The sequence below is a fragment of the Gigantopelta aegis genome, chromosome 8, assembly GCF_016097555.1.
Source record: "Gigantopelta aegis isolate Gae_Host chromosome 8, Gae_host_genome, whole genome shotgun sequence".
NCBI classification, from domain to species: Eukaryota; Metazoa; Mollusca; class Gastropoda; order Neomphalida; family Peltospiridae; genus Gigantopelta; species Gigantopelta aegis.
The window spans coordinates 22,661,338-22,673,652 of NC_054706.1; the positions used below are offsets into that span (position 1 = coordinate 22,661,338).

The 12,315-nt window shown below is 39.0% G+C and overlaps 2 protein-coding genes across 2 annotated transcripts in view; both read left to right on the plus strand.

Annotated features, from left to right (window-relative positions):
* The first annotated feature begins 3,806 nt into the window (after positions 1-3,806).
* Positions 3,807-5,618, plus strand: LOC121379241 (sperm-specific protein PHI-2B/PHI-3-like). Its single transcript, XM_041507760.1, has one exon. It carries the CDS (start codon positions 3,883-3,885, stop codon positions 4,579-4,581), a length of 699 nt encoding a protein of 232 aa, XP_041363694.1. The 5' UTR covers positions 3,807-3,882; the 3' UTR covers positions 4,582-5,618.
* Positions 5,619-11,454: 5,836 nt separating this feature from the next.
* LOC121378394 (serine hydroxymethyltransferase, cytosolic-like) overlaps positions 11,455-12,315 on the plus strand; it is a 40,611-nt gene continuing 39,750 nt past the window's right edge. Inside the window, exon 1 of the mRNA XM_041506542.1 lies at positions 11,455-11,582. The gene's annotated coding sequence lies outside the window, so the exon portion shown is untranslated. The remainder of the gene's footprint in view (positions 11,583-12,315) is intronic.

Below are 12,315 nucleotides of genomic sequence, written 5' to 3' on the forward strand. Positions count from 1 at the left end.
AGAACGCCACGGTTGTTCGCGTTTAGTCTCTACATGTACGAGCCTGTCCTAGCAGCACTGGAAGATTGACCGCCTCTCTCTAAGAAGAAATAGGAAGCGGGGTCGGTCCCTGCTACTCTTTTCTAGACTTTACTTTGTTTTATTGTGATACCATCTCGTATCCTCCGGAGTCGGGCCCGTCCGCACCACTATATCAACCCATGACGACTGGACTATACCCTAGTCTGATTCTCTCTCTCTCGTTCAGACATAAACCCGAATGTTTTCAAATTATTTTTCAAATCACTGGCATGATTTTGCAAGTAAGGTTTTGATTGGTCGAATGAAAGGTCAACTGGACATGAGCTCCAATGGGCTACTGTTAGATCCACCGATCTTATCTAATTTCTTTTTGACCACCCGATCTAATCTAGCGACCAAATTTAATGAGTAGAATTTTCTTTATTAATTATATTAATTAGAGATGCACATCAAAATTTTAAAGGCCCACTATTTAATTTTTGGATGTAAATTTCAAAAGTGTCCGCTTAGTTTTTTTTATGTCCCGGGACAACCCCTGGCTATCCAGAGACAGGCCCCGGGACGGATATGCTCGAAACTCTAGTGGTATATGAGCATGTAAAAATTATTCGCACTCGCACTCAACCCCGCCAAAATCCCTGCACACGCCCCTTGGAAACCCGCTACATTTGGGTTTTTTTTAGCAAGAGATCGTTTTTCCCACAGACATACCACATACCAGTCATGGCGCACTGGCTGGAACGAACCCGCCGATGGGGATCGATCCTAGACCGACCGCGCAATTACCCCCCCCCCCCCCCCCCCCCCCCCCCCCGCCACCTTTTTAGGTCTAAGTAATGAATAGAAATAACATATAGTCTTGATAAATGATACGTAAATCGAATACACCAACCTCTTCCTCTCCTCCTAGAGCGTTACATAATTATTGACATCCCCTTACATGTAACGCGTATGCCAACCGATGGCCACTGTTAAACTTTCAAGGGAAATCCCCCACCGATCCCTGGAAAGATGTTATACCATACCTCTATGGATATAAATATGTTTTGGAGATATAAGACGACTCCTCAATCAAGACAGGTAAATTTGTTCAAAATCACGTGAGAAGCTCAGCGCCTGTGCAAATCACGTAAAGTCCCAGTTCTGCTGGCGTCCCGCTAAATTAAGAAAAACAATGCTGGCCATTGCGTTAGTAGTTGACCTAGATAATGTAGATAAGCGAGCATTGCCAAACTATAGTGATGTGGTGGACCTTATATGTACCAAACAGAACTGGATCATCCATTCTAAATGCTTAAATAATAAAAAATATTCCAGGGACTGCAGCTTTAATAGAATGATGGGACGGACTATAGTTAATGACGTCGGATATCGAAGGTAAGAATAAAAATTTCGCGAGGCTATGCCGAGTGGAATTTCTCATTGAGCCTGAACAGGATAAAGCACATATCCAATGTCATTAACTAGTTATTATCTTTATCCTTCAGACCATAAAAAGTAATTGGAAATGCTATTATTTCTGTTATTTCAGCCACATTGAACGATGACCTAGAGGTCAAATTAGCGACTTTGTAATGTAAGCTATGCGTGTGACTTTATCCGTCCTCGTATTCTGTCAATAGAAACGGTGGTCGCATGATAGATCGATTTTAGCGTCTTAAAGATGGTCTTTGTGTCTATTTAAGCTTACTCAAGGGCGACCTTGATATATTTCCGTTTCTGTAGTTAAGAACTGACTGAAATTATTTGTTTGGTTCATGTAAGAACCGAAGACACGATGTGCACTAGGGTCTCCACGAGTACTCGGGTTCGGGCCGAGTCTAGCAAAACTCGAGTCCGTTCACAGGACTCGAGTACCCCTACAAATGACATAATTATTCAGCAGGAATACAACTTACACAATAATAATATGATCATGTGCTAGTTTCTCTTCTTAATCTGGCCGTTCGTCCGTCAATATACTGAACGTATCAACCGGTTTCTACATAACGCTACTTTACTTTATTCCTTAGTTTTATTATCATCTAGTGTAGGTGTCGGGTACTCGGGTTCGGGTCGAGTTTAACCATCGAATACTCGAGTCCAATTTTTGAACACGTGAAGGCCCTAAATTAATATGCACACTATATGACTCCACGTGGCTTAATTGTTTTCGGCTCATCGAGATATGAACGCAAAAAAAAAAAAAGGTAACCACCTCTGGACCAAACAAATTGCTGTACAGTGTATAGAAGCAAACACAATTTAATAATTAGTACCTATTTAAATATACATGTATTTTAAAGATGATAGGCCCCCTAATAGGTTAAATATGTCTACCTAAAGGGCAGGATTTTGATCAATTCAATTCAATTCAGTTTATCCATAAGCACATGAACAGTATAAATGAGTTGTACCACGTATTGTGGTCTATTAATACATGAACAAGCTAAATAATAAGACAATCATAGAAATCTAAATCTGTTAAACATAGGATTAAAATGACATTGTATAAGTCCATGAGGAATATATACATATTAAAATTAATTTTACTCAATGATAAACAGTGAAGCAAATTATATATAGAAAATATAACAGTGGCGTAGGAAGGTGCCAAAAGGGGAGGGGGGGGGGGGGGGCACATTTTTATATCTACACACATTTACACTATTATAAAGCAAATATAAAGCAAAATATCTGAAAAGTGGTGGGGCACATGACCCCCTTGCCCCCCCCCCCCCCCCCCGCGCTTCCTACACCAGTGATATAATAAAAATTCAGTGCTCCCCAAACTGTTTCAGATCAGTATATATACCATGTTAATTAGCAGGTTTATTATGATGTTAAGTAGTTTATCCCGTTCATTAAACATTTCCGTGAAAAACTAACCAACTCTATAGGAGACAGGTCAGTTCAATTGAGTGCTCGCCCGATGTGTTTGCGTCGCAGGATCGAACCACCTCTGTGAATCCTGGTCAAAGGCCGTGGTATGTGCTTTCCTGTCTATGGAAAAGTTCATATAAAACATCCCTTGCTGTCTCAGGACAAATGTAGCGGGTTTCCTCTGATGACTACGAGTCAGAATTACCAAATGTTTGACATCCAATAGCCGGTGATTAATTAATCAGTGTGCTCTAGTGATGTCGTTAAACAAAACAGATTAAGTTTCTACATATTTCACCAGACGTAAACGTTTTATTTTTAAGATATTTAAGGACATGCATATATAAAGATGGTCTACGCATCTATGTTCATTAACGTAGTAAGAATACCAAAAATATATTTAGAATTAAAATAAATTTATATTTATGTACAGGGCTCATATATTATTGTTTGTTTCCGGAATAAACAGGACAAAATATTGGAATATTTATTGCGTGATATGTAGATCTGAGTTTAAAACGTTATAACTGGCTTAAATGTGCATGCGTAATGTGCTATTACGTGAAATATATTATTAACATACTATCGTATTCTCTGGAGTTTAATTTTTATGTTATTCGTGGATTTCTGGGATAGGTTGGTAATTATGAAACAATGTTAGTTTAAATTATTGCTACAAATTATATGAATATTAAGCATGCAGTTAGGCGTACATGGCTGTTCTAAAGTGCTTTATTTAACATTTTCTGAATCGGTACTGAATTTGTTGTAAAAACAAGACAACAAACCGGAGATCAAAAGATCCCAAAACTATTTTTAAATGATTTCTAAAAGTAATATCATCTTTATAAAATTTTAATTATTATAATAGTTTACAGTGAAACACACATGAATTTTTAAAAAAAAAATGACAGTAGCAGAACGTGTGCTTTCTTTTGCGTCCGCACTGCACTGGTATAAATATGACGTCAACAATCACGTCATCCTCCAAACATAAAAATGACCGGTTCAAGACACGCTAGATATCGTTCGAGATCTAGTAGTTTATCTCAGTCGCGGTCTAGGTCCAGAAATTATATATCGATGTCCCGATCTAGGAGTAGAAGCCAATCTAGCACCGAGTCGATGGAGGATACAGTTTCTTCTCGCAAAACTCGACGACATTCTTCGTCTGTGGAACAACCAACCGCCATGGTCCTGAAAGTAGTTGAAGCCATCACGCAGGACAGGGAAATGAAGGGATCATCTCTTCAGTCCATCCGCAAACAAATTGCAGCCAATTGTAAGGCTATGCCTGTCAATCTGCTGAATGGACAAATCAAGAAGGCGATTAACATGGGACTCAGCAGAGGATTTCTAGTTCGTCCAAAAGGCTCGAAGGCCAAGGGTACCGTTGGACGCTTCCGCCTTGGGAAGATCCCTGATCTGGTGGTATCTCGTCATCCTCGACATAGCAGGTCTCGCAGCCTTAGCGGAAGTCGACGTCGGAAGACAGGTGGTGACGATGATGGCAAGAGCAAGAGCAAGGGTGGATCCCATAAGAAACGTAAACGTAGTAAGAGCAGCAAAAAAGGAAAGTCGCGAACCAAGAGCCGAGGTAACAGCATGACCCGAACAGTCAAAAAGCAAAAAACGGAAGGAAAGAAATCTAAGTCGCGCAGACGAAAGAAAGGCAAAAAGGGGAAAGGCAAAAAGTAGGCCAGCCTACAACCACAATTACAAAGGCCCTTTTAAGGGCCACCAACCCTCCCGAATGAAAGTTTTGTTCATCCAATTTTATAGCAACACACAACAACAACAATAATAATAATAATAATAATAATAATAATAATAATAATAATAATAAGTTACAGTAACAATACCAAAACAGTACCTATGAAAAACAATTGTAAACTGATAGCGAGTTGGTTCTGTATTGTGATTGGTTAATTACATTCTTTTTACTAGGATCAAATAAAAATAAGACCAGGAAAGGTAATGACGTCATAAGTTGACAATTCAAGGGTCTACATTTAAATTGTATACAGTTAGTTCCGTATAAAATCGATTCGGTTTACAATGGATATAACCATATTGACTTTTTAAATTTGCGGGTGTTTGATGCCCTAATGCATTCGGTCAAAAATGACATTTGCGGGATAAAATCGATAATAACACCCGCAAATGTAAAATCTCCATATGGTTATCTCCTAAATAAAATAACTTGCTGTGGTACAAAAAATTATCATGAAAAATACAACCATTCTCGTTCTCACGCTCTCAGGATCCCCTCCCCGGTGAGGCTAAAACAGTTCTTTTACAATCCAGCATTAGGCTATTCATTTATTGGTGTACAGGGAAAATGTAGACAAAAACTTTCATAGGATCATATTTGACCCCCCCCCCCCCACACACACACACACACCCACACCCCACCCAGGTCCAGACCACGCTAGGCCCCTGACAAACGTCAGTGACCTGCAACAAATGTGGAAAAAAGTCCAAGAATGTTGCATCGTGTAGACAGAATCGTGAACAAATGGGTGCATGTTTTGGGACAAATCTATGATACTCAAATAACAAAAATCACTTGATAAACATAGTAATTAGGCGATAAACATAGTAATTAGGCCTATGTTTAAACTTTTGTTTTGTTTAACCACTAGAGCGCATTGATTTATTAATCATCGATTATTGGATGTCAAACATTTGGTAATTTTGACATATAGTCTTAGAGGAAACCTGCAATTTTTTTCCATTGGTAGCAAGAGATCTTTTATATGCACCATCCCCTCAGGCAGGATAGCACATGCCACTGTCTTTCATATACCAGTCGTGGTGCACTGTCTCGAACGAGAAATAGCTCAATGGGCCGACCGAAAGGGATCGATGCTAGACCTTATTATGTTACCAGATTGTGTAATTTTAATATATAGTGTAAAAAATAAAGCCAAATAACCATTTTCAAAGCCAGTTTATTTTGTAACGGGTTCTATTCTATGTTAGATATTTATGTTTGCTTGACCATTGTGAAAAGTCATTTCGTACGACATTGTATATATTCAGGACTAGTACGAAATCATTATACATTAACAAAAGTGCCAGTTTACCAATGTGTAATGGCTGAACAAACATCGTGGCATACTGTCGCAACTGCCTGTCTGACTAGCAGCAATTACACACCTTGAAATACACTACCTGTCAATGTTAATATAGATGTAAGTTCAGTGAAAGCCTTACTTCAACCAATAACAAGTCGCCTTGCAAATTAAATGGCCGACAATAGCATACAGATATAAGTTGCAAATACGATTAATGATTCACTGGAACATGTACCAGTTTTTTTTCAACTTAAATAATATAATAACTTTATATTGTAACTAGGGCAGGCAAATACATGTACTGTATATATGATCTTGTGACCGTTATAACAAGTTCAACTGTCAATTTTGGAGAAAAAATAATAGTGGTCTTTGTAATATTATGCCGTTTTAGCAGGTTCAACCATTCATTTTGGCATTTTAAAAAAGTGGCTGCTGGCCGCATAGGACAGGTGGCTATTATATACAGGTAAAAAACCCAGAAAATGCATTGGGCTGGATTTATTGTGGCCGTGTTAGATACAGGTGGCCGTTAGACCAGGCTTGAGTGTGCGTGTGTGTGTGTGTGTGTGTGTGTGTGTGTGTGCGCGCGCGTGCGTGTATGCGTGTGTGTGTTACATTTTACCAACAAATTATGGGGAATTTTGATATAAAACTCAATTTATCTCAAAATAATGTTTTAAAATGTATAAAGGTTTTCGTAAAACATTTAATGACATTTGTTTTGTTAATATTGGCTATCTATGCTTATTAAAGCATATATTGGGTAAAGTTTATGGTGAGAAAAGACATTTACAAATTAAATTGTAGTATCTAATTTATTTGTATTATAAACTGTAATGAAGTGTAAAAAAAAAAAAAAAAAAAAAAAAAAAAATTGCTATTTCATAATGAGTGTTTACGTCTGACAATACTAAAGAACTTAATAATCTCACATTACTTCAATTTATTAAGTATATCTGTAGTACTATTTGTTTACATGTATATTAAACCAATAATACATATATCTATCATTATACTTGTATGTATAAAATAATATAAGTCAATAGAACCTTAATTTATTTGTTTGTATTATTATTATTATTATTATTATTATTATTATTATTATTATTTGTTACTAAATCACTCTCCATCAAAATCCTGTACATATCCTGTATATATTTATTATTTTGTTGTACATTGTATTATGCTGATAAGTTGTAAAAACTCAAAGCAATAAAGAACTTGAACTTGAACATATAGGCTGTGTCATGTCCTTGTCTTATCATCATCCTCAGGATCGTCTTCATTGTTATCATCAATTTTTGTTTTTCCTGTAAAGTCATCATCATCGTTGTTCTAGGTTTTTATTTAGTAAACTAGTCTGTAAGTGGCAGTCTTCTCTGTGGCGGTGCAAGAAGGATGGATTGTCCATTAAAGTGTGTCGTGAGTGGCTGTCTTCCTACAGACGAAGCACTGGATAGAGATCCATGATTAAGGAACCGATTCACACCGCCCGCCTGTACCGCTGTGCACCCATGACCCAAAATGTCAATGTGCAATATTACAAAATCAGAAGGGCAAAATCCAACCAAAGTGCTTACCATTGAAAAATACAAATCGTCAAAAAAAATTGGGGAAGCATACCCCCGAACCCTTTAGAAACTTTGTTTTGCACTGTCGATCTCAGTCAGCCTAATCTCCCCCCCCCCCCCCCCCCCCCCCCCCAATTGTCGACATTCTTCCGCCGTGTCTGTCATTTATAAACGCCCTATACTAGGTTTGAAATGTTTTAAAATTGAACACTGAATTTCATGGGCTGTAACAAATTTTAAACAAAATTTCTTTGACTAGCATACGACTAAATATTATAACAATATATACATTAATTTTCAAGATTTAAGGTACGTAATTCTACCCTCCCTACCCTCGGGCAGAAACCCTGTTGTGAGTATGTATGGCAAGAAATGCGGTCCAACTGAAGAGAACTATAGGTTTCGTTACCTTCGTTCTGTCTGTCCGTCCGTCTGTCGGTCGGTCTCCCAAATAGAGTTTTCCGGTAGGATATCCACGAATACTCGAGTACTCGGGCACGGGTCGAGTCTAGCAAGATTCGAGTCCTGTGAACGAACTCGAGTACCCGTACAAGGTGGAATACAATGAGCCTCTACAATACAATAGATATTGTAGGACAATAAAGTCAGCAGTAGATAATCAATGATATAAGTTACACAATAATTATTTGATCATGCGCTAGTTCCTCTTTTTAGATAGATAACTAATTTAACGTGCTCATATACCACGAGGGTTTCGAACACGCCCATCCGGAGTTCGACCTCCGATAAGATCGGTGGCCTGAACCGGGATGGGGAGGGGGAGGGTGTAGAGTTGAAAATGGGCAGAATGTTGAAAATAGCAATTAGTAAAAAATAGTTAATAGAATTTTTTTTTAAATTAAATAAAAAGTTACAAGCCAAAAATAACAAGCATTGACTGAATATTTATATAATTTGGAGCATTTTAGAAGGACAGTCGAAAAATAAATAAGAGAAAGAAGAGCGGATCGGATTATTTAATAATATTAAAAATAGAAAGTAATTTCGACATCAAATTTTGAACGAAGGTCTAAATGTTTGAAGTCCGATCTGGGTCCTGGGTATTATTTTAATGTGCTCCTATGCATGTACCGCCAAGGTTTTGAACACGCCCATCCTGGGTTTACCCTCTGACTTCGCCAGTGACTAAGTCCGGGGCAGGACGGGGGAGGGTAAGCTTAAGGTGGGCGGAAATTGGAATACAAATTTAGAGGTTTAGTCAAGGACCTAAAGCCAGACTGGAGATCTGATAACATTCTACGCATGTCTGGAACAAAAAACTTAAGTCCAAAAATAAACTTTTGAGTGCTCGGCCAGAAATGTTTAAGGTGATTTGAGCAATTTAGACGGGCTGCCAAAATAAAATGTGTCGGACTATTTATGTAAAAAAAATAAACATAAAATTTTAAACTGCGGCCAGAAGATTTAAAGTCCGACTAAGCCCTTGCTTGGAGGCAAATGATTTGCAGAAGATTGGCGTCTACGGCGAGTGGGTCTGATCCGGGAAGCTGTAGTGTGGTAGATTGTCCGTCCACAAGCTAAGGTGCTTCACCACGTAGACGTAGTCGCTGCAAAAGATGAGCTTCATTATTCTGTAAACCGTCTGATTGTCTATGGACGATAGCAGAATGGCCTGTCTGAAGATTCTCCGGCAGCGCCACGTGATGGCAACTCCAGTCTTTCCAGTATCCGCCCTGGTGAGATGTATCCCAAAGTCGCCGTTTCCGAAGCTGTGTGGTATTGGTTTGAACGCCTCTCTGTGATACCCTGCAATGAGATTGCTGGTGCTCCAAGTGTCGCCTACGAGTAGCCTGAGGTACTGGGGTCTGATCTTGTTGACCTATGGACTCCACTTCGAACCAGTATCCTATGACAGCTTGTGCCGCTTGTCTTGTTGAGCACCCACAACAGCAGGACCGCCCTGATGGGCGGGGACCGATGAGTCCGCAACAGAGTCCGGACTGATAGCGTTGTACACGCTAATAGCGTGTTCAACCCGTTCCTTCCTCGTTGCCTTCCTTGGAGATGTAGTCCTAGGTGGGGGTGGCGCGGGTGTTGGATCTTCCACTGGCAGTTCAACTGTCCGTACGGGTTCTTTCCTCGTTTAACCACCAGTTTTGGTCTCCCTTCCCCCCTGTGCCGCCCCTGGCGGTGTTGGGTCGGGCTTCCTAGGGGCTGGCATCGCAGAAGGGACCGTCGTTGGTGGTTGAGCCGCCAACATTAATCCCCCCTGTGCCGCCTGGTTCGCGTCTCCTTCTCAGTCTCTTCTTGATTATCCTAGCTGGCGGGCGTGTGTCTCCATAAAACAAGAGTCACGGTCGCCTGCCTTCCGGTGCAGTTAACCCTGTATTTGGCAAAGCTGTTAATCAACGCCCCGAGTGGTGGGGAGATTAATCTCGAGCAGTGCGAAAACGGTCTGCATCGTAGCGAGGTTGGAGTCGAATGTCTCTTTTTAAACTGGCCGTCCGTCCGTCACAACACAATCTGATTCAAATTAGCTCTACTGGTCTTATAGTAATTAATATGGAGCTAATTTTAATCAGATTGGTCAAGGGGCGGCACAGTGTAAAGAATAGTGGTACGGCTCGAGGTTTCCAGACTCCTTTCAAATTCACCTGTGAAGGACATTTTCACAGATACAACAAATATAACACATGCAAAAATTAAAAAAAGAAAGAAGCAGTACGGCCATACCGTACTTCTTTAAAAAGTGGTACGGCTATGATCGAACCGACCGTACTGTCTGCGCCGCCCCGGTAGTCACAACACTTCAAATGCAATGACATGATTTGGCATCCATGTTCAGCACTGGAATTAATACGATGCATAATGCTATTTTACTTTATTCCTTAATCTTATCATAATCTAGTGTAAGTGTCGGGTACTCGGGTCCGGGTCGAGTTTGACCTTCGAGTACTCGAGTCCAATATGTTGGACTCGTGGATGTCCTATTTTTCGGATGGTTTTTCACAATGTCTTGAGCTGAAATTTTGTGTTTAGTTTTATCATGTTCTGTAACAGATCGAGTTTGATTTTCATGGCGATTTACCCATTTTTTGACAGAGATATGACCCTTTAACTTAGGAGATACGAAAATGTGTTAGGCCCGGTAGGGGACATGTATATAATGCTTGCAATCTAATTAAAATTAGCTCCACTATTACATGTGGATCTAACACCAGCCAGTTGGAGCTCATGTCCACCAATCAAAACATTACTTGCAGAATCCTGCCAGTGATTTAAAAATAATTTGAAAACATTCCGAATTATCCTGAGGGTATGTAATATGTTTCATGTGAATTACGAATGCCTTATTTAGACCAGTAGAACTAATTTTAATCGGATTGCTAACAACACTGCGTAGTCCCCAATGTCCAGGTAACATTTCGTCTGTAAATAATAATTTAAATATTGACCAATCACACTTCGCCTTTTATAACGTTATTTGGGAGCATACAAATTCTAAAAATATCGGGCGAGTCTATTTTAGTGGCCGCAGTACAGCGAACCATACCAATACGTACGGGGTGGGTTATCAGTCTTCAATTTTACATTAAAAATTATTTATTTATTTATAAAAAAAAACCCAAACTAAATCAGTCTTCAGTTTTACATTACAAATTATTTATTTTATAAAATAAAACATGTTTTAAGGCATTCGTAATTCACACGAAACATGTCGTATACCCTCAGGATAATTCGGAATGTTTTCAAATTATTTTTAAATCACTGGCATGATTCTGCAAGTAAGATTTTGATTGGTGGACATGAGCTACAACTGGCTGCTGTTAGATCCACATGTAATAGTGGAGCTAATTTTAATTAGATTGATAATGCTTGTTGACTTTGGTGTTATACTAAACTAAGCTCTCAAAATAAATAGGCCGGGCATACTAAGGAAGAACGACACACCTGCGATTGATGTTAAAACATTGGCTATTGGTCAAAATAATATATAACGACTTTAATTATTGGATACATTTCTTATATAAGCGGAAAAACGAACCAGTGCGTTCTGTTTCTTCCGTAACGTGTTGCAGAAGAAGTAAGTGTATATATGAATAATGTGTTTATACCACTGACAAGCCGTGGCACGGACAGTAAACACACTTCATTAGTTTAGTGTTATTTCACATGATATTCAGAATACAAATAGTTATTCTAAGTTTAGTTGTTTTTAAAAAGAAATCAACACAATTTTGGCGCCACGCATCGCAGAGCCATTTAAAGTTTACAGATGTTGCAGTGAATCCGAGTGATTGATTATAATCGAAAATTGATCGACGGGTCCAACAGATGTGGCGATGCGATGATAGATTATAAAATTCAGTAATCGATTTAACGGAAGGTGTTAACTGTCTGTAATGGTTCCTACTGTTTAAGTGATGTCAGAAAGTATAAACCATGTTGAGGACAGTCGGCGTTTGTTTTCAAACTTGCGCGTGCACTCTAGGTTAATCTTGATGAACTAATGTCACAATGACATGTGAACATACGGTCCGAATCCTATGGTTGACTTGATGTGCGCCTTGCACCAGGTGGTGGTCTGATGCGCGGTCTGTTTAGTCTGGGCTTGTGGAAATTATCAACAGTATTATTATAATATACTACTCAAAAGAATTTAAGGGTCAAAAATTTATAACCAAATAAGTTTCAGAGTGTATTAGATTGATGATGTAGACTACACCAAAAATTTAATTTATTGTTCCATATTTACAAAAACCCACAAATAAACGTCACTGTATACAAGAAAGTCACATGACATGCTGTCAAAGTTG